Source organism: Hippoglossus hippoglossus, chromosome 21 (assembly GCF_009819705.1).
Source record: "Hippoglossus hippoglossus isolate fHipHip1 chromosome 21, fHipHip1.pri, whole genome shotgun sequence".
Classification (NCBI taxonomy): domain Eukaryota; kingdom Metazoa; phylum Chordata; class Actinopteri; order Pleuronectiformes; family Pleuronectidae; genus Hippoglossus; species Hippoglossus hippoglossus.
In genome coordinates, this window is record NC_047171.1 from 20,271,300 (window position 1) to 20,292,027 (window position 20,728).

Consider the following 20,728-nt stretch of genomic DNA (forward strand, 5'->3'; position numbering starts at 1 on the left):
CTATACGCGAATTAGAAGCGATATTCAGGCTGAGAACTGGTGCGCAAACCACCTGAAAAAGTGCTTTGTACCAGTCATTTCAGGTATTTTACCTAAGAAAAGAATGAAAAAAAGTGACATTTCCTTTTACCTTGGATGATGATAGTATTCCCCAAGTTGGTGACAAAGCAAGGTGGAGACGAGCAGAGAACCAGACTAGTAAGAGACACGGGTCTAGTGTTGTGTTCCTCAGCCGCTGTGCGCGTCCCTCTCCGGGCGACCTGCAGCCAAACACTGCGCTCTCTCTCTCTTTCTGCCTCTCTGCTGGATGGTCGGGCGATACCACACGGCTGAGGAGGGGGGCGGCAGGGGGGAGAGAGGAGGAGGAAGAAGACGGGGTCCGATTTTTTTTTTTGCAGGCGCAATGTGGAGGAAGTGCTCATGGACACCCCCGGAGAGGTGGAGGAGTGTCGCGTCCTCGACGAGAAGCAGGATGTGTCTGGGGCTGAATCGCAGCCTGGACCTGAGGGAGAGACACCGGGGCTGCTGGGAAGGATTTGCCCCACATGTTGTTGTGTTGTCTGGGACTCACCAGTGCCTGCTGTGTGCCAGTGTGAGGGGTAACCTGGCAATGTAACTCCAATGGGTATAAATACGAATTTCATTTCCCTTTTGCTTTCCTGGTTTGTCCAAAGAAAACAATGAAACTCAGACAGTTCACACATGAAGTCCATCTGATGCTTACTCTGGGTCACAGGCATGCAGGGTTTTTTTTAGTGTGTTATTTGTCCCTGCTTGTATTTATATTTTAAACTTGTTTACTTCATAGCTGCCCATCTCGACCAGGACTCACAGACAGAAGAGATAGTGTATCTTAATGGGATCTTCATGGTTAAATAAAGAGTACATTCCAATTTATTCTATTCTGTCAGCCAGGTTTAGACTGAGCAAACATTTTTATTTCATTAAACCTGCCTTTCATATAGTGTTGAACTTGATTGGGAATCTGAACCATCCACTATTATACTAATATACTGACCACGATAACATATATGATTTAAAGAGGTGTGTAAATGATAAGAAAAACTACCAAACGCCACTAGTAAGCAGCTGCAGGATTTTAAAATGGCACAACACATCTCTTCTATTCCTATCAGTGATCAGAGGTTATTAAAATGGGGGTTAGAGATCCTGATGTTTATCTTTGGTTTATCCTTTGTTTGAGGTTTGTACATAAGCCAGTACTGGTTTTAACCACAGCCGACATACTTTTAGATTTCATTCAGGTATTTATGTTGCGTGAAATAAACTAAACTGGATATAAGATAAGATAAACTTGATCCTACGCTGGGGAAATTCCCTTTTTACAGTACACGCAGTAGACAAGAGAACATGTGAAAGTATCAAATAGAATAAATATGAAAAATTAAAATTAAAATTAAAATACGGAAAATATAATGTACACATTTCACAGATGGAATATCAGGGTTTGTGAAAAGTAATTGGGTAGTGCTTCTCCTTACCCACAGAGAAAGGTGTATATTATTAAAAACAATATAAACTAAACCAAATTATCAACTCAAACCTATGTTGAGTCGGAAAACCACTAATTTATGCCGTTTTATTTCTTTTTAACTGGCAGGCTGCTACTAAACATGGTTGCAAACAGAATAATAAAATAGAGTTAATAACTGTAAATAGTCCATACACTCTATTATATTACATTTCCTTTTTCAAATACAAACCTTTTATTGTGGACTTTATTTACGTCTATACACGGGGGAATATGTTCGACCATAAAAAAATTATTGATGGTTTTTATTTTTCGGGTTTTTATACTTCATATAAAACAAAGGGTTAAACAAATGAATATACATATTGGCCCAAGCAGTGCATGAATCAACCGCTGAGGAGCACATTTTACTGCCATAATCAAAGCAAGTATTCCAGAGGAACCTAAAAGTAATTGATGAAGAGCTAATTAAGAGCCATTCAATCACAAGCCAATTTACTAATTACCCTGTAGTGTAATTAACTGTGTGCATTATGCTGATAGAACAGAATCATGTAGGCCTCAGTGCTGACACGGTACCGCCCTGATAGCATGGAGGAGGGGAGGGGAGGGGGTGGAGGCGCCAGGTGCAACAGCCGAGCCCTCCCCGGTAACTGCCTATTCCCTCGACTACATTTCCCAGAGTGCCGTGCGCCTTGAGAGGGAATCCGAGTGCGCCTGCGTATCCAGACGTGGCAACGGCATCATGGCCTCTTGGACCCGCTGCGGGAGACGGAGGAAGGAGGCGAGAATGTTCACGCTGGTGCTGCTGGTGAGTGACATGAATGTTTCCCTCCGTGTGTCGTGTGAAAACCGCAGCGGGCTCTCGGTGACAGTCCCTCCCGGAGCGGAGGCAGTTTGTGTCCGGTAGAGAGCTCCAGGAGTGCGGGAAGCTGGGAGTGGAGCCACCGCGGCTCCTTCCATAGTCTCTTCCCCCCCCCCCCCCCGCGCGCTGGAGGTGAAGTTGACAGCCCTGGTTTGAACTCAGGGTTTCGGGTACAACCAGTTGCTCGTACCGTGGGTGGACAGCGGGCACATCGGAAGGGGTTTATCCGTGTGAGGGCTCACTCGGAGCGGAGGGTTCTCTCGTCAATGGTCGCCTGTGCACGGGGGCTCCCTCCCCTGTGTCTGAGAGCGTAACGAACCGTAGAGTGCAGACGGTCAACACGGGAGAACCAGACCCGACGAACCGACTCACCTTTACACTGAAAGACCCGTTTACTCCCTCCCTGCTTTCTATAAGAGTATTCAGCTTTTACTCTGGTAGTTGTTGTTGTTGTTATTATTATCTCAGCAGCACCCAGAAACTCATGTGTTCAGTCAAGTGTTTGTAAAAGAAAATGAAAGGTGAAAAGTTTGTGGCTTGAGTGGAAACTGTGATGTCCTCAGGAATAACTACAGATAGATACAATGATAGATACAATGATAGATAGATAGATAGATAGATAGATAGATAGATACATACAAAGATGTATGGATAGACAGACAGATTGATAGATAGATACGACTGGTAGATACAACAATAGATAGATAGAGACAATGATAGATACAACAATAGATACGATAGAGACAAAATAAATAGCATAGATAGAGACAATGATAGATACAATATAGATAGATAGATAGATAGATAGAGACAACGATGGATAGATACAAGGATGTGGATACATAGATACTTTATTGATCCCGAGGGGAAATTAGGCATCCAGTAGCACACAAAGCAGTTAAACTACCCGTCATGTTACCTGGTGTTACTTCAACTGGTGTGTGGGAATTTCTCGTCTTCTATATTCATGTCTACAAATTTGGTTTAAAAAAACGTGTTTATTTACTTAATTCTCTATATATTCTGTTGTATTTGTTTTATTTTCAGTTATGACCATGAACATTCATTCACCGTCTGCCGTGTAAAATACTGATGCAGGCTTGTTCCGGCTCTACTTCCTGATGGCTGTAGTCTTAGCAAACAAGGGTGGTGCTCTGGTGTTTACCTACAGTGGAGCCATTAGCATTCGGACAGTGCTACTGTTTGATTTTGGCACTGCTCCACAGCTCATTGCATCTGAAATAAAATTCTGACTACGAGGTAAAGTGTGCTCACTCTGAACTTTAATGTTAATGGTGTTTACATGCACAGCAGACAGTGCATGGTGTAGGATATGTAATCCCCCTTATTTGATTGTTAAGCCTTCACCGTTAATGGCTGTGTCTCCAACCCACGCTTGGTTGCCTTGTTTATATGTTCAGGTTCATTGCTCGGCTGCATTATCATAAAATTAGAAGAGATTATGTATAAAGGGTCCTACACTGTTCACCGATTATGTCCACCTTAATTAAAGTTTGCAGATGGTGTTTGTCCTCATACTCAAAACTAATGTGTAGGACTACAAAGACATCACTGTCATAATACACGATGACTGCACAGTATGTGTGTTATGAAAATGTTCTCATATGTAAATTCCATTGGTTATTTGTATATTGTGTTTGGAACTTTTATAGACCAAATATTAAACGGACTAATTGAAAAAAACAAACATCCCACAGATTAACCAATGAAGGAAAATAATTATTAGCTGCTGCCCAAATCATTACATATTGATATTGCTATTATGATGTGACTGAATTTTGTCCTTATCATCCACCACTGGTTCATACATGGCACAAACATGGGTGATCTGATTTGGGTGGTAGAGGCCTGACTGTCAAAGCAATATAACCCAAACTCCCTTCACAGACGCACACATACAATACTAGTTAGTTCACTTACACATGACTGGAATAGTATCTCCAGTCAATTATGTCCAGATTAATCAATATGTGTGACCCTATCTGCTTTCAGTGACATTTAGTGTTCGGGTTACCTGTGAACCACTGAGCTCCAAGAAATGCAGTATCTGAGCTAAAGTAGGCCAATCTTAAGACTCAGGATTACCATCAAATGGCACAGAAAGTCATTCATCCTAACGTGTTTAAAAGAATTCATTCAATAATCAGCAGAATTATGGCTTTTAAGGAGTATACATCCGGTTTAATGAGGTAACAAAACTGACTTAACATTGAATGTCAACTCTCTTGACATGACACTTTTCTGATACTCATTTTCTGTGGTCACATTTTGGTCAAATTTTCGTTTCAACATCCGCATCATCCCACCACAGCAGCTTGACAGTGTGTTCGTATAAACTCTGCCTCTACCCTGACTTCCATGGCTGATAGCTGAAATGTGATAGTTGCTAAAGCTGCTAATTGATTGCTCCTCTGCTCATTTGAGAGCTAAGTAGCCTCTAAATCAGCGCCCTGTGTGTGTGTTATCGGATGCCGCGTAGCTTCCTTTACAACCAGCCAGTCCGCACACGCCAACACACACCTGACCGGCTCATTAGTCAGAGGAAACTCAAGGCAAGTGCTTGACAAACACTGCGGTTTGTGCTGATTCAGTACTGCCCCTAGAACTGGATGCCATTTATTAAGCAGATTTGTCACAGCAGATGGAGGGTATGGGCTCGCGGGCAGGGGCTGGGCACCTGCTGCTTAGTAAGCGCCATACTTTAACAGCTGCGTGACAGGACATAGTTTTATGGCTGATAAAAGTATGTACTGTCGATGTTTAAAGCACCAATGGCATTTACTCAGAGCATTGTGTCTGGGTTTTTCATGCCCTGAGTAATCACAAAATGCCAGTTTAACATAGATATCAAGTGCAAAGGTTTTGGTTTGATTAATGATGAAAGAGATTCAGGTTGATTACCATTATGAGAATGGATTTTGTTGAGCGGTCACATTTTGTATGTCAGTTGACATTTGAGCCGTAGACTGATTGTGACTGCCAGCTAGAAGAGCTGGCAGCTCTTTTGGTATTTGAGCGGAGCACAGGTTTTGGGCAGTGTTGCAACACTGTGTACCTTTCAGTGTCATTTTTACTTTACTCTGGCCTTTATTGTTGGGCAAATATATTAGCATCTGCTTGTTTGTATTGGCTCATAATAGACATTTTAGGCTACATTTATGCTAATACATTCTAGTTTTTAAAGTGGAATTTTACATTGAAAACAATCGCCTTCCCAGTGAGCAATTTAGCTTTGAAGTAATCTCTGTCCATACTAGCACACCTTTAAAAAATACCACATGCATGTATACTAGGCCTGTGTGTGCCTGTGTGACAAGGAAGCAGATTGTCACGCCCTCACAGAAAATAAGGTAAGGTAATTAAAACCACTAATTAAAACCACCGGAGATAAAACTATCCCTGCTGTGAACCCAACCTTAAAGTTAATGTGCGGCTTTTGTTTAAGAGGTGTTGATATTATGTTGAGTAACTTTAAAAGCTGTATATTGTGTTGCTCTTCAATTGTATGTCGTCCTCAGTATTTGGTTTTGTGTTGAAATAATAAACATATTTTTTCCTGTTTTTTGACAGTGATATTTTCAAAGAATGTTGGTATTTATTCTTGACCTTGTTGAACAATAAGGATATCTTCTCCGAGTTTATTCAATTGATGTACAATTTTGGTCAATTTTGCCACTAAATCGAATTGATAAAGAAGAAGAATTATTTCTCTTGACTCAAATCACCATGTTGAATGATAGAATTGCTCCTGAGACAGCGATTCAGTTCCTTCTTTCTGCTTTATTCACCTTTCTCATTTAATATTCCTGATGGAACCCACTACCTGTGTAACTGTGTGGAAAATGTGTTTGCGCGTTTTTCACCAAATCATGCTGCTTTCGTTGGGTCTCATCTCCATTGATCTGCTTTGCTCCGATGAGGCTGTCTCCCTGCAGAGTGTGTTGAGGCTGCAGTGATACTGGGGCAAGACAATGTTGGGAAGGTACAAATGCAGCACCATTATAATGCCTCTCACAGTGATGTCGGATTGAAGAAAGCTTTCAGAGCTGTTGGGCTACATGCCTCAGTGATTGTTTGGTGTTATCAGGGTTTCTCTGTATCAGTCACCTGCCAGCTGAGACAGGAAGCATACTTCAATGACTTAGATATGTTGTTCTCAAGTCAACTGGCTTTAGCGACGAATAAACTGAAGCATTCTCTCTCTGTAATCTGCATCACATCTAACTGAACCATGTTCAGTTCAGGACATCACTTTGGGCTCTGTAAAATTCTTAGGGCATTTTGTCATTGTTTTTGACTTTGTGAACTAAACAATAAGTTGAGAAATATAAGGAGAGAACATGATGAATTTTCAGTCATAAGCCAATATTGATCGAACTTAAATCCCTCTCAGTCATGATAATAAGGATCAGTTGTTATAAATTAAAATTCCCCGATTACTGTGCATAAATCTGCATGTATGTGTTTCAGCCATCATCCAAGATTGTACTGTGAAAGTCTTCAGGGATATTCTTGTGAGGTCCTTAAATTCAAGGGCTTCATGTGTGTTTTGGGCAATAACTACCAAATTAGCATACATGCCACAGTGAAAAGTGATGGATGGTTCCTAGTGTTATGGAAGTTTTCTGGTAGCTGGTGAAAGGAGAATTAAAACACAGATTTTAATGTAGACTTGATGCATCAAGGAGACCAGAAGGTGGAACAATATACAAACGCTAACAGAGTAAGTTGATAAATGACACTTCGCAGACAGGTATTTTTCTAGTCAACTTCATAACAAATTACCCGACCATCAGATTTTTTTATGTTTTGCTGGATTGTCCATTTTAGTTCTTAAGGCTTGATATCCATGTAAGACAGTGGCATCATGTTTTACTTGCTCTGTTGTAGAATGAAATCCTTGGGATTGTGGAATCACAATGCTGATCTCAGCTTCATGATGACTGCCAGAGGACACAAAACTCTCTTTCCCTGAATCCAGAGAAACATTATCACCACCGGCTACCACCTGGATTTAAAATATATCTCATCTCCACATTGTATCTAGATCTTTAACTCGATCATACACGTATTATTATACACGAATGGTATGTGTCTGATCCGAAGGAGATCCAATCGCTCTGACCAGCTCATATCACATCGTCATTCCTAAAAAAAAAAAGAAAAAGATTTGTCTCGTCATCATGCAATCCACGATTGTCTTGAATGAAGTCCATAGTTGAGGACTGGTTCGTATTTTTATGGCTGTTAGCTGCCCATCTGCCTCTACCTTGATGGTTTGGACCAATCGTGCATGATTAAGCTTTTTCACACTTGTAGTTGTTGTATGTGAATTGCATTTCCATGTTTGACTTAATCAATGGGCTGTATTTATAAAGCACTTCAAATCCTAAAGTGCCCCCTGATCACCTCCAGAGGTGCTTTGCCTCGATCGGGTCCCAATCCATCCTCAACGTGTCAGGTGCATGTGGTCAAGCTGATAGCTGTCCAATCTCCCTAAACACATTGTGATACCAGGTGTATATGGGGTTGAAAAGACATGAGACTTTTTCATCAGCTAACTTAGGAATAGACCAATTCAGGGATAGGCAATTTTATTCTTGCACTGAATCCACCGTGCACCCACCATTCCCATTTGATCTATTGTGCAGGTTTCATTAATTCAAAGAGCTTTTAGTGAAACAAAATACAGTGAGGCAGCAGAGCTGCAACCTATTAACAGCACTAAATGTGAGGTTCTGACCAGATATTTATCAGTTGCCACAAACATTCCTTAAAGGAGTGCCACTTTCTTTAAAAGATAGAATGCTAGTTTTTTAAACTTTTAAACTTTCCTCCCTTCCTACGAGAGGATAGTTCCTATGTGATGAAACTGCATGTGAACTGAACTATTGAGAGATAACGAAACAAGAGTTTTGATTAAGACTGCTGTGATCTGATAAATATGGAGTTGTGTGCTGTAGTTTATCACTGCTTGCATTTATCATTTGCAGTTCTAGTTAAAGAAATGGGCCATTTATTGTAGAAGACAAGCAGCCGTTGAAAGGAAGAGAGAACCAGCACTCAACAGATAATTCAGACACCATGAAAAGGAATCGGCTTCTCATCACTGCCACTTTTATTATCAGTTACATTTTTTTTACACATTATGTAACTGCATAACACTTCTCTGCTGCATTCATGTTTTCTATTTTACTGTAGCTGCCTGTGCATCATTGTGCTAAAACTGCAGCTTAAATAGCCAGCAGTGCAGTAATGCTGCTTCTGAATGTGCTCGTCTCTTACAATGCATTGTGGGGGAAACTGTCAGCAAAGTAATTATTTCTGTAACTGTACATCTGATACAGAAAGATGACCTAAAAAGACTTAGCATTATTTCATTGTCTCTCCATGTTAGTGGATGGGACATAGGCCTAAGTAAAATGTCAAACTACACATTTTCTCAACGATGGTTGCTGTAGGTAGTTCTTATCACACTGATGTAAATGGTCTGTATTTATATAGCACTTTTCCAGTCTTGATGACCACTCAAAGTGCTTTACAGTTCCGTTTTGTTTTTTTTGAATTTATAAAAACAAAGCGAAACGTCATGATTGACAGCTCAGACTTTATCCAGACTGGCTCCAAATGAAATTTCGTCATTGGGCCAAGATGGCAGCATCTATATTCGGGATATTTTGGCTTATGTTCTGGATAGTGGGAAAAGGCTTCATCCAGCTTTTTAGTCTGTCTGGTGTCAGTCTGTACATTTTATTCTCTACTTCGAATTGAGTAATTATCCGCAGTTATTTTCAGATTCATACTTTACGCGGCCCATGATTGACTGTTTAAACCACTATTAAGACTAAAGAGCTTTTTCACAGAGGACATTTTGACGTGTTACAGCAGGAAAAGCACAGCAGGTGTAAAGAATCAAATGAGTTAGAGGCAGTCTTGAATAGAACAGAAGCTCTGTTAATGTTATGAGGAACACCTGGATCTTTCCTACTGTGACAACTCAAAGTGTCGGCTGTGAAAAAGACCTACTGTCTCTCCACAGGCAGGATTTGTGCAAAAACAGCAATTTACAATGCAAATCACCATTTTTACAACTAGATCATTAATCTGTTTTGAACTAAATTAGACTAACACTCTCCAATCATGAGGTAAATGCCACCAAAGAAGGAATTTTTTAAAGTAGCTCTGTAAAATTTGTAACCTTTGCAGGAGATGGCAGCTGTATGCATGACAGATTCAGTCATTATGGAGCCACGGTCACAAAAATGTTGAAATATCTATATGTTGCACTACAAGAAGAATACACAGTATTTATTGATTTATTTGAAAAATCACAATCCTTTGTAACATTGAAACATGGAGGGGACAGTTGTAGTCAAGTGGATTATACTTCTGTACTTCTGATATTGTTTTTATGTTTTGACAGATTTTAAACAATGCTAAATTCCTTTTGTAATGTCTGTGGATTAGTAAGCCACATTCCTCTCAGTCATCTTTTACAGAAGATACTGGAACTAGTTGTTACTTGAAAGTTTCAGCTCTGTGACGCACATCGTCACTTTTGTGTATTGTAAGATACTGCAGCACAAACGTGTTTCTACTTCCCTCGTCAGTTTTATATACCATCTGGGACATATTGCCGCTTTAGTTTGTCATAATTTGTAACATAAAGACAATAATTGTTTCACTACTTGGTGAGAAAGTGATTAAGAAAGGATGCTCTGCAGTTTTCATCACCTTAATGAGTCTAGTAGGCCATCAAGTAGCCTATCACATTACGACAGCCTGCCATCTACTTTCAGATCCATTTCATTTTGCCTCCAGCTCCTCGCTCCCATAATCACTGAATGCTCACCTATGCAGACAACTGTCATCTTACCAGCTTCTAATTAGCCCACCCTTCGCATTGCAGCTCCCATGAGTCCTAAACAGATCCTGACACAGCGTGTGTCATTGTCACATCAACCTAATCATAATCATGTACTGAATTCAAGTGACAATGTAAACAAAGATCAACACCCCCACTCAATACGAATAATACTTTGATTTACCTTTAGATTCACCTTAAATACATAGAGGACATTACTGAGCACTTCAGTTGTCTGTTCATTCTTTTCTAAACCCTCTGGCTTTTCTTGTATAATCTTGAAATTTACTGATGTGCAGTGTCTTAAGATTCCCATCAGATTCGCCACAGAAGAGAAGGCACTTGGGAATTAAAATGAGAAAATGAGCCCGACAGGTGTTTGTTTTCATTCCATGTGATATCACTCATCAAGCAGGATCTGCTGAGCGAGCAGACAATGTTTGGTGTCTAATTTAGTTCTCTGTAGGCAGAAAGGAAAGGCTTTCTAATCAATGGTGATGGCACAGAGACGATTAGAATCCATGGAATTAACTTCATGTTGCTGGAGTGTAATCTGCCTTTTTTTTCTCCGTCGTCTTTGATTAAAGTGCAAGCCTCTCTATAAAGGCTTTGTTCCCCATATTGGGTGTTTCGCACAATTTGTACAACTACCAGTGTTTGGAAAGTCAACTGAGCCAGGGTGATATTGGAAACAATAAGCTATCTTGTTTGTTGCACAGTAGGTAAAAAGAAATCAGTGTTTATATAAATGTAGTGTTCCAGCTCCTAATAGCTTTTGAGTTCAGTGTAAATGTCAAGATAGAACTGTTGATTTAGTTTATGGCAATTAGAAACAGCAGTAATGTGACTGTAGTGGTATGAAATCCAACCCACTTTCTGAACTTTATGAGATGTGTTAATTTGCTCGTTGGCTAATAGCAGATAATCATTCATCTAATAGCAGCATAGCAGGAGATCAAGCAGAGCACTCAAGATGCACTCGCATTACCTGATTGAATCAGCTGCTTCTCTGTCAGTTCTGAGGCTCATTCATCTATTGCTTGGCTACCAGCTGAGTAGTAACATCCGATCATGTTTTTAGAGGCGTACAGCATGTCCATTATAATCTGACTCCTCTCAGTATTACTCTGTGATTTGGGTAATACGAAGACACATACCCATTCTCTTGTTCTATTTGGCAAGTTAGCCTTTCTATTTTGGATGTTATATTTCCATTTTTCCTTTTTTGTATCTATAATGAATTTATGTGTGATGTAATTTTTAATACTTAAGGGTCAGAGAGGTTAATTTTTCTATGTAAGTCCTGTAAAATTGTTTTCATTGTTTATATGGCCCATGAAAAAGAAAATCTGTTAGCTTTTCACAGATTGGTGTTTGTTTGCTGATATATTATAAGCAATCCAGAAAATTACATAAAACATGTGTATTTTCTTAATTCAAGTTGTATATATGTGGTTGTATTCGTTTTATTTTTATTTATAGTAAAGTTTATGGTTTTACTGTAAAATATTGAGCCTCATTTCTTGTTTAACTCCCTAATATTCATATCTGCATCGCAAAAACACCCTTATCGGCCGTGCTATAGTAAATAGAAGCAGGCCGGCCTTTGAAGAGCCTGAATTAATAGTAAATTTCATGGCGGCCTGTGTTTATTTCCCCAGGTGTGGCTGCTGCCCGTGCTGGAGGCGGTGAAGGTGTCTCCTCTCATAGAGAAGGTCAGCGACCACAAAGACTTCAAGAAGCTCCTCAGGACGAGAACCAACGTTCTGGTGCTTTACACAAAGACAGGTAAGTCTTGGGGATTTATTCAGTCTGTACATTCAATCACAATATACTCCTGGTTAAAGTGGATGATATTTGTAACAGAACAATTCTGTTGGATATATTATGTGATGCCACTACATATGGCAAAAAAAGATTATTGTGAAGAATCCATTGTTTGTGTCAAGGGAGGAGACAGGGACCGCAGTCCTGTCAGACAATTATAGTAATGCATCATGAAAAATGCTTGCTTATCTCAAAAACTCTGAGGTCATTGTGAAAGGCTGAATAGTATGTGGTGTTTTATCGAATGACAGAAGTGTTTCAGAGACGATATGCTTGTCAGACTGTGGTAATTAGGAAAATGATTAGAAAAGTACCCCAATCATCTATATTTGAATAAGTAATTTTATCGTCAAATCTTAATTTACAATAGAACAAGGTGCTGGCATCATGTACAAGTGCTTAACTACAGGCAAATATAATCAGGAAAAGGACGAGTGGAAATCAGATTGACTCATAGCAGCAGTCACCACTACAGCTGTGTTTGAAAAGACACACACAGTTGCATCCCACCATCTAAGAAAATAAATAATTTATGACAAGAGGAGTTGATAAACATAATAATGACGACTGAAACCTTTTGACATAATGTGTTGCTCCACAATCCTCATTTAGAGAAACTATCAATTTAAAGATGTAAGATGCCATTTAAATGCCATTTCCTTCAAATGTTGCAGAGTGAGTCATTATGAATAATTAAAACACGGAATTAATTAGAATTCTTTTGATTGCTCAGAAATAAGAGTGGAACAGTGGCTCTTTGCCCAAATCTGATATAATTAATTAAAAAACATCCAACCACATTAGCTTTAAAATACATTTGGCAATAATGCTTTGTAGCCTGTGGGCTGCTTTATAGTGATGATCACAGTAGTCTGTCTCAGTAATGAACTGAGAAATATTTATAATAAAATGTAAAATTAGAGATTAGCTGCTAAATGGAAACTAAAACACTTTATGGTTCAAACAGTTATAAAAATCGTGTTTTCTTCCGACCATTAGGGAACCCGCTAATGTACCCCAGTTGATTTTTTTTTTTATTCCATTTGCATCTTTCTCCAAATGTACTCAGCAGGCTTGTTGAAGGATCTGCTTGATATTACAAAATTGTATTTTCCCATTTAAAATGATCCTGCTAACCTTTTAATATGCAGCAGTTGACTCCCAGAACCCCACAGCAACGTATTTATTTGTTTCATCATTCATTGTCCATATCAGTCAGCCGTTGGTCACTGGAGAAGGCTTCTATGTACTGAGCAGTAACTCTGATTGATCACTGGCTGCAGCCATTCCTTCTTTGAAGACACCAAAGATGCAGCTCCCTCTGCCACGCTGGTTTAACATCCTCCAACCAAATATCAGACCGCTTCCAGCCGCATGTCGTTCATTCTCTGAGACTTGCCCCTGGCCTGGGCGACCATAAAAACAATTATCCCAATGTAAATTTCATCAGTAGAAAAGTGACAAAAGTTCAATATATCAATATATTTCTTATGCATTGTTACCTCAGCTTTGTAAAATGTTAAGATTTGAACAAGTGTTTGTCATTCTCTGTCAAGAAAGACGAGTTAAAACCCTCCACTCCGGGGAAGAACCAGTCTTAACATTTTAAAAGAAATAATAATGTGACATTTATTGTAATGTTAAACTATTGAATGATATGACGTTTTTTATCTTGAGCTGCTTTCAGACATGCACTGAACTCTGGATAATTTCCTGAAATCATCCGGATTGTGAGAACGCAAATGTGCGAGTCAGTTGCTATGGACATTCTCTGGAGTGTCTCCTGCCAGCCCCCTAGTAAAAACTCTGGATAATGTCCGATTGAGCTCATCCCGAGCGAGTTGGCACGTTGATGACGTTTCTTACACATGAATGACGTAAAACTTAAAGTACAAAAAAAAAAAAAAAGACATGTTTTTAGACATATTGCCCAGCCCTACTTTGCCCTGTTCCTCACCCATCAACCGCCTCTGACCCTTTCAGTCACGTCCTTGTTGAGTTTCCTTGTGATATTTCCCATCAAACCTTGAAAAAGCCCTATTAGAAAACCTACCAGCTAGTACCTGCTCACCTCCTGCTCGATGCATGGTGATAAAGTGACACTTAATTGTCAAATGCTTTTTTTCTAACCCGGTGCACAGCAGGACCCTTGGGAGACATGGCACTGCCCCCAATCTAAATATAGCCATAGCCTGGAGCATCGAGAGGTCTCTTCATGCAGTTCATAAAACACATTTGGTTTCATAGGGGGGGAATAAAAATGATTCATTGTATTACACAAGGACTATAATATTACACTGTGTTTACTTTACTCGAAGGAATCTACTTTGCTTGCTCTATCTGATCAGAGCCAGTAATATTACTGTGAGTTGTTGTTGTAGCCGATATAGTTTATCACACACCACTTTCTCTTCTTTCCTAACGCAGAAAGCAAACTGCTTAGCTCAGCCAAATTTCCTCTCCGACAAGGTAAATAGTGCAAATCCCCAGTGGTCTCGAACTTTCCACGTCGTCCTTGACTGAGCTCGATGTTCCTCATGCTTCACAATATGGTACCAAGCAGCAGGCAGGAGATTCGAGCTATAGTTCGCCAAAATGTACCGTCTGTGCTTCACCCTTTAGCTGGAAAGTTGGTGTGCTTCAGCAGTGGCAGAGAATTTAATCCTCCCATCTCCTGCTTAGTCACACTATTGTGAGATGTTGAAAGCTGATGTAACTTAACCCCCCTCTCTGAACCCATCCAGTGAAAGGTATTAGAAAACGCTCTTCCATCACCCCCTCTAACCCACACGCAGTGATCTCTTTCTTCATCACTCGGAGCTTTAGTAAGACACTGAGCTCCACTGAAACTCAAATCCACATCTCTGTGTTTGACATGACAGTGTCCTCTGTGTCTCCAGGCTGTGGGCTGTCCTGAGCTATTGAAGAGTTCTGGTAACAGGTCTGATCACGGTTTATTCTCTGTGTCTGCAGCTACATCAGGAGACTCCCACCTGAAACTGCTGTCAGATGTGGCCCAGACTGTAAAAGGCCAAGGGACCATTGCCTGGGTCAACTGTGGGTAAGTAAAGAGATAATTTTTTTTTAAATAAAAGAAATAAAACTCTTCTCGCTCCATCATACCCATTGACTCCCGGCCTTTTTCAAGATTACGGACTCTTTTGTCCAAGGAATATTCTGACAGTCGTTATAAAGACCGAGAATGTCTCTGCTGCCATCCATCTCCAAAACTGAAGTCTTTTCCAGCAGGCTGTAAATGGCCTTGTTCCACCGTTTCTATTGTACAGTGGCAATTTGACAGGAGGACACTCATTATTGGAGCCATTGACGCTTTGGGACTAATGTGTTACACATTTAAATACATTTCTGTTCCCCCAGGGTTAGTTTGTTTTATTCTAAATGGTAAATAAATGATAACTTAGGTGCTTGCTCATTGCAGAGTTTTTCCTGTAGTTTGCATAAATGATGTTTCACTTTTTTGTTTGTATTAGTATATTTGTTTTAAATTTGGTTGTTTTCCTTCCATAAGTAAGTATCATTGGATTATAAAGCTCAAATAACTAGTGACTTAATCTAGTAGTCAGTGCCAGGGCTGTGCCAGTTCATTTACAGATTTGGCACCAGTCATGCTTTTCTTTTCTTTGGACACTTTGCTTCGAGAAATCTAAATGGGTTTTTCAACCAAAATCTTTCTTCATTCAACATCAGAAAAAATATTCCACTTGAGATTTTTCGTCACAAGAATTCATAAAGTGTTTAAAAAAAGATCTCACCAGCCATTGATGCTATCGGTAATTGACATGATGATAGAAAGAGTTGTAACTTTTTCAAGCCGAAATGTCAATCTCGAGTTACAGCGTCTAAACTAGGACATTTGTTTGGTTTTGTTGTTTAATGTGAAAATTGATAAAACTAGACATTCGAAGATGTCACCTTGAACTTGAACTATTGCTCAGTGTATTAGTGATTGAAATCTTGACTAGCTTCAGCCCTACTTGATTATCTGTTATATATATATATATATATATACCTAGCTGAAGCAGGTTTGCCTGAATATTATGGGTTTCAAGTTGTTGCTCAGATGAAACGAGCAGTTTGAAGATTTCATGTCTTTTTAAATCGTGTACTCCATGTCCTCTTTTCCCTATAATACATCTGTCATGTGTCTCTGTGGAGCAGATCTATCTTCAGCCCACACTGCAAATGTGCTTACATTAAGCAAACATTAGATTCTTCCAAGATACCGACAAGCACTGTTTTCTCTAAGCTCAGCTTCATTTGCTCCCCGTGATCGGATTTTGGCTTGTTGTTATTCCTCCCCTTCCTGGTGTTTAGTTCCACTTACTTTATTTCATTTTTTTCTCATACCTGTCAACCCTTCAACTGCATGAACTGTAGTCCCTACCAGAGAGGAAAGAATATATCATAAAACAGAAAACTGTGAGGAAGGCAGTAACTCCCCTCTGACACCAAGAGCTCGTTGCAGCTTTCACAATCTTTCTCAAGCTTATCCGGGAGAGACGACTGTGAGGACAGAAAGAAAAGGAACTACACTCAGAACTTGTCAGAAGTGTTAGTGTCCACATTTGTCTTCAAAGATATGTGTCCTTTTCTACTGTTTATTATTTGACTCAGTGGCTGTTTTTTGTCTGGGAGAATATGGTATAATTTCCATCTTCCTTCCTCAACAACCTCAGCATGCTGGCGAGTGTGTGTTACTGTTAAGCAGAGATTTATACCAGGCCAGATTCCTACCAGGGGAGCTAGAGCGAGACGGGTTCATCACCGCAGGACACATGGGTCCGGTGCCAGGCTCTATAGCGCACAGCATTGTGCTGTTTGGCATATTTCTCCACCATCTCAAATAGTCAGTTCCAAATGGAAGACCCAGCCGAGAGCTCATGGTGGACAGAGGGAGAGAAAGTGGAGCGCACATCACAGCGTGAGAATGGTCTGCCCTGCCAAGGAAGAGGGACACCGAGGCCAGAATGACACACTTTGAACAGATGACAGAGACCTCAGTGTTGGCCAACTGGGATCCACCAGAGGGATGGATGATCTCATACAGGAAAGGGCTGTGCTGCCTTGCTTACATTCCCCTGACAATTTAAAACAGACATAGAACATGCTAAGTAACATAGTCTGGTCTGGTTTAGTGGGAATTGTAGAACAAATCATAAACAATCATAGCACGTATGAAGATTTGTGTTTTGAAGTGAAATATTTTAATGGGATGCAGAGGTTCATCCTCTTTGCATTTTGGTTGCGCACCAAATGTACGTCAGTTTGTTATGATTTTACTGTTTACCGATAATTTCTTCTCCAAAGAACTTTCACTAACATGGAGATCTGTATCAAGCCTGATGGTCTGCCTGCGTTTTTTGCTCAGTCAGACTTCTTTTACACTGTTTTCAGTTCTGATTGCTATAATGACTAAAGCCATCAAAGACCAGAGAGCTGATAAAATTATAATTTAACTCAACCACATCATGATCAACAAGTCATGATGAATAGAACAAGAGACGGTTCATTCAGTAAATCGAGCAGCATCTGACTTTAATTGCTACAAACTGAAGTTGTAAAGTCCTGTGACCTCAAAGAGAAATTCTGCAAGTTTCTCATTCTGACAAACAAGTCTTGTCTCATAACAATTTGTAATCACAAAAGTTTTTCTTGGCATCTACTCTACTGTTGCTTTTCTTCTCCTCATCTGTTCTCAACACCTTGTAGTTTCTTATCAGCCTCCTCGTCCTGCTCCGCCTCCACTCATACGGTACCTTCGTACTACACCAGCCATGCTTACTCAAACATTGGGGCTTTTGCGCTTCGGCACTGACTCATCAACTGACGGTTGCCCTACAGACGAGTTCTCAGCAGTTGTGTTCATCCGGTAGACTGGCCTTTTATGGCTTTTGTTCTTTCTGGACTGAACATTAGTGAGTGACTAAGCCTAACTTCCATTTGTTATGTGACTGAAAAGCGCTGCTTTGTCATTGGTCTATTCACAATCTCAGAACTTCAGAAACATAATGGGTGGCAGTCTTTTTCATCTGAGTCAGAAATACTCTGCACGTATGATCAAATGACTAAGAGGGTGAACTATTTGCCCGTACCCGAGCATGTGGCCCATGTATTCATTCCAAACATTCCATTTAACATTACCTGGTGATATTTGATCTCAGCACTGCACATCTCAGGTCAGTTATTAACATTATATTAGAACATCCATTGTAGTTCAATATATCTAGTCAGAGACATTTGAACATGAACATGTCTTTGTTTCACAAGCACAGTGCCAATAAGTTTGCAGCTGTCTGTGAAGTAGTTTCATATAAAAGTAAATAAAGTGTTGAAAAATGAACCAACTAGAGAGCACATACTTCCACCGAGACTATCACATAAAAGCTCTGATCCAGTTTATATCGGTAAAGAATAGCTGTATATTTACAAATGCTATTTTTGAGTATTGGCAGAACTGGATCAATAACAGAAAATGACCATCAGGGCATCACTACTGTTTGTTCAGGTGTCAACTTCTGGTTATTTTAACTTTTGATTAATCAATCTTGTATGAAGAATCATATCCCGACAGATTTTCCCAATCATAGATGTTGTCTGTGGGATTGGTTGGTTTTAAAATACCAGCAGATCTTCCATTTACAAACTCAGAAAGGCAGCAAAAACTCACATTTGAGAAGCTGGAACCAGAAAATGTTTGGTACATTTCATGGTTAATTACTTTAAAGAGATGTAAAAAGTGAATGCTATTTTTTGTCAAGTGACCCATGAAAATTCAAGTAGGTGGTTTAACATTTGAAGAAAAATTTGCAAACGGAAGGATGGGAGTTTCTCACGATATTGTTTTCTCCATATTGTGTATTTGGTTTTGATTTTCTTCAGGCTTGGATTTTTTGGTCAAATTACAGAACACATGCAAAGTTGCCATGACATCTAACAACAAAAATCATTTGGATAGAATATCCTAAAACAAAGCACTTTATCTAATGTTTACTAGATTTCCCTAGACATGATAGTTTTGAGATCCTCTGTATGTGAGTGCACTGTGTTACTTGTGGCCGTGTTTCAGGGATTGGGAGCAGCAGCCCGGTTTTGAATTGGATGACTGCACATCATGTCCCAATAAGTGTCGAGGTCACATCTGCTCCTGGTGTGCCCTGACCGGTGCCATCTGCCTTCATGAGTCAGCAGTTTATGGCATTAAGCACACAGCCATCGCCGTCCATACGTTGGCTCACAGATTTACCTTCCCTCACATAATGCAAAACCACACTGGACAAATATTCTGTTCTCTGTGGGGCCATAATTGAATTCCACCTCTTTGAATTTGTTAGTGTAAGGCTCTCTCTCTCCATAATCTTACTCCAATAAATACATATTTACTGTGCTTCTGTACAACAGAAGAGGAACAGTGCTTCATGCTGCTGATAAAGCCTCATTGTATCGAGTGTGAAATATGTGTAGGTGGCTGGATGCATATTTATTTCCTTTCCAACTACAGCCCTCTTTCAATTACAGAAATGAGCCCCTATCCAACAGAGGGCTTTTGTGTGCTAACACCCTGTCGGTTTAGGTTGTAATCAACATTGTATTCCCATTGCATATGTTTGTGTTTGTGTATGCATACCGGAGCAACTAATAAATGGAGCCGGGAGCCCTGTTTATATTTATACAACACGGTACACGTGATTCGACTGATCTGAGGGAATGCACTTTTGTCTTCATGCAGCATACGTTTTCCTTTTTAAATTCATTGTGACCAAAATATACCCTGTTGGCAAAGCATGTTTTTAAACATGATTAAGTACATAATACAAGCACTGAATATATGAATAGAGGTAGCAATACAAGGAATTTAATAACTAGTTATTGAACAGAGTGGAAATTATGTAATTATGTTTATTATGTAATGATGAGAACAAAATTTTGCCCAGACAGAAAATTTGCTTTAGGCAGATATATACACCATCAACCTGGAGAGTTTAAATATGTAAATAAGGCAGGACTTTGGAAAAAGGACAAAATACACAATGTTTCATTTGCTACCAATTTCAATAATTCATTAAGTAATAATGGATAATTAAGTATGTATTTGGTTAAGATTTGTACTAGATTTTAACAGTTCCCTTTGTAATCTTTGATGTATCTCTGTTTTTAATCTTTTTTAGAGATTCAGAGGGTCGTAAGCTCTGTAAGAAAGTGAAGGTGGACCCAAGCTCCAAACGTGCAGGAGCGGAGCTGCTACATTACAAGTGAGTAGCCAGAAACTCAGCTGGCTGTCAGACACATTTCCAGACACTCCACTGCTTTTTGGAAAGTAATACAATGTTCGCAGCTTAAGAGCCATGCTATTCACTGTTATTTACTCCTGGTGTTGTGAGCACTGTGCCTGGTTTGTCTTGCAGAGACGGGACGTTTCACATTGAGTACAACAGGCCCGCAACCTTCAAGGTCAGTGCTCAACTTAACCCTGCAGTCTCTCTGCATGCGTCTTCAGCTCAGGTGCACCACAGTGGTTCTTTCTGTTTTGGGATTGTCTTCACAGAGTCTGATACAGCGTTGTGGCTGCTTGACCTTTAGGTTCTCTCCTTCTCCACCAACATGGAACAGATTCTGTGTGGGTTTGTGAACCTAGTTTGTA

General features: G+C 39.8%; 2 protein-coding genes across 4 annotated transcripts in view; one reads left to right on the forward strand and one right to left on the reverse strand.

Moving 5' to 3' along the window:
- Positions 1-462, reverse strand: part of sema5ba (sema domain, seven thrombospondin repeats (type 1 and type 1-like), transmembrane domain (TM) and short cytoplasmic domain, (semaphorin) 5Ba) — a 160,066-nt gene extending 159,604 nt beyond the window's left edge. The window contains exon 1 of one of the 3 annotated variants that reach the window (XM_034573719.1): positions 131-462. The gene's annotated coding sequence lies outside the window, so the exon portion shown is untranslated. The remainder of the gene's footprint in view (positions 1-130) is intronic. The other 2 variants (XM_034573718.1, XM_034573720.1) reach the window with 2 other exon arrangements.
- Positions 463-2,178: 1,716 nt separating this feature from the next.
- The window catches only part of pdia5 (protein disulfide isomerase family A, member 5), a 52,118-nt gene continuing 33,568 nt past the window's right edge, over positions 2,179-20,728 (forward strand). Inside the window, exons 1-5 of the mRNA XM_034574298.1 lie at positions 2,179-2,303; positions 11,904-12,030; positions 15,043-15,130; positions 20,256-20,339; positions 20,493-20,538. Of these exons, the coding sequence (XP_034430189.1) occupies positions 2,238-2,303; positions 11,904-12,030; positions 15,043-15,130; positions 20,256-20,339; positions 20,493-20,538 (411 nt within the window). The 5' untranslated portion in view covers positions 2,179-2,237. The remainder of the gene's footprint in view (positions 2,304-11,903; positions 12,031-15,042; positions 15,131-20,255; positions 20,340-20,492; positions 20,539-20,728) is intronic.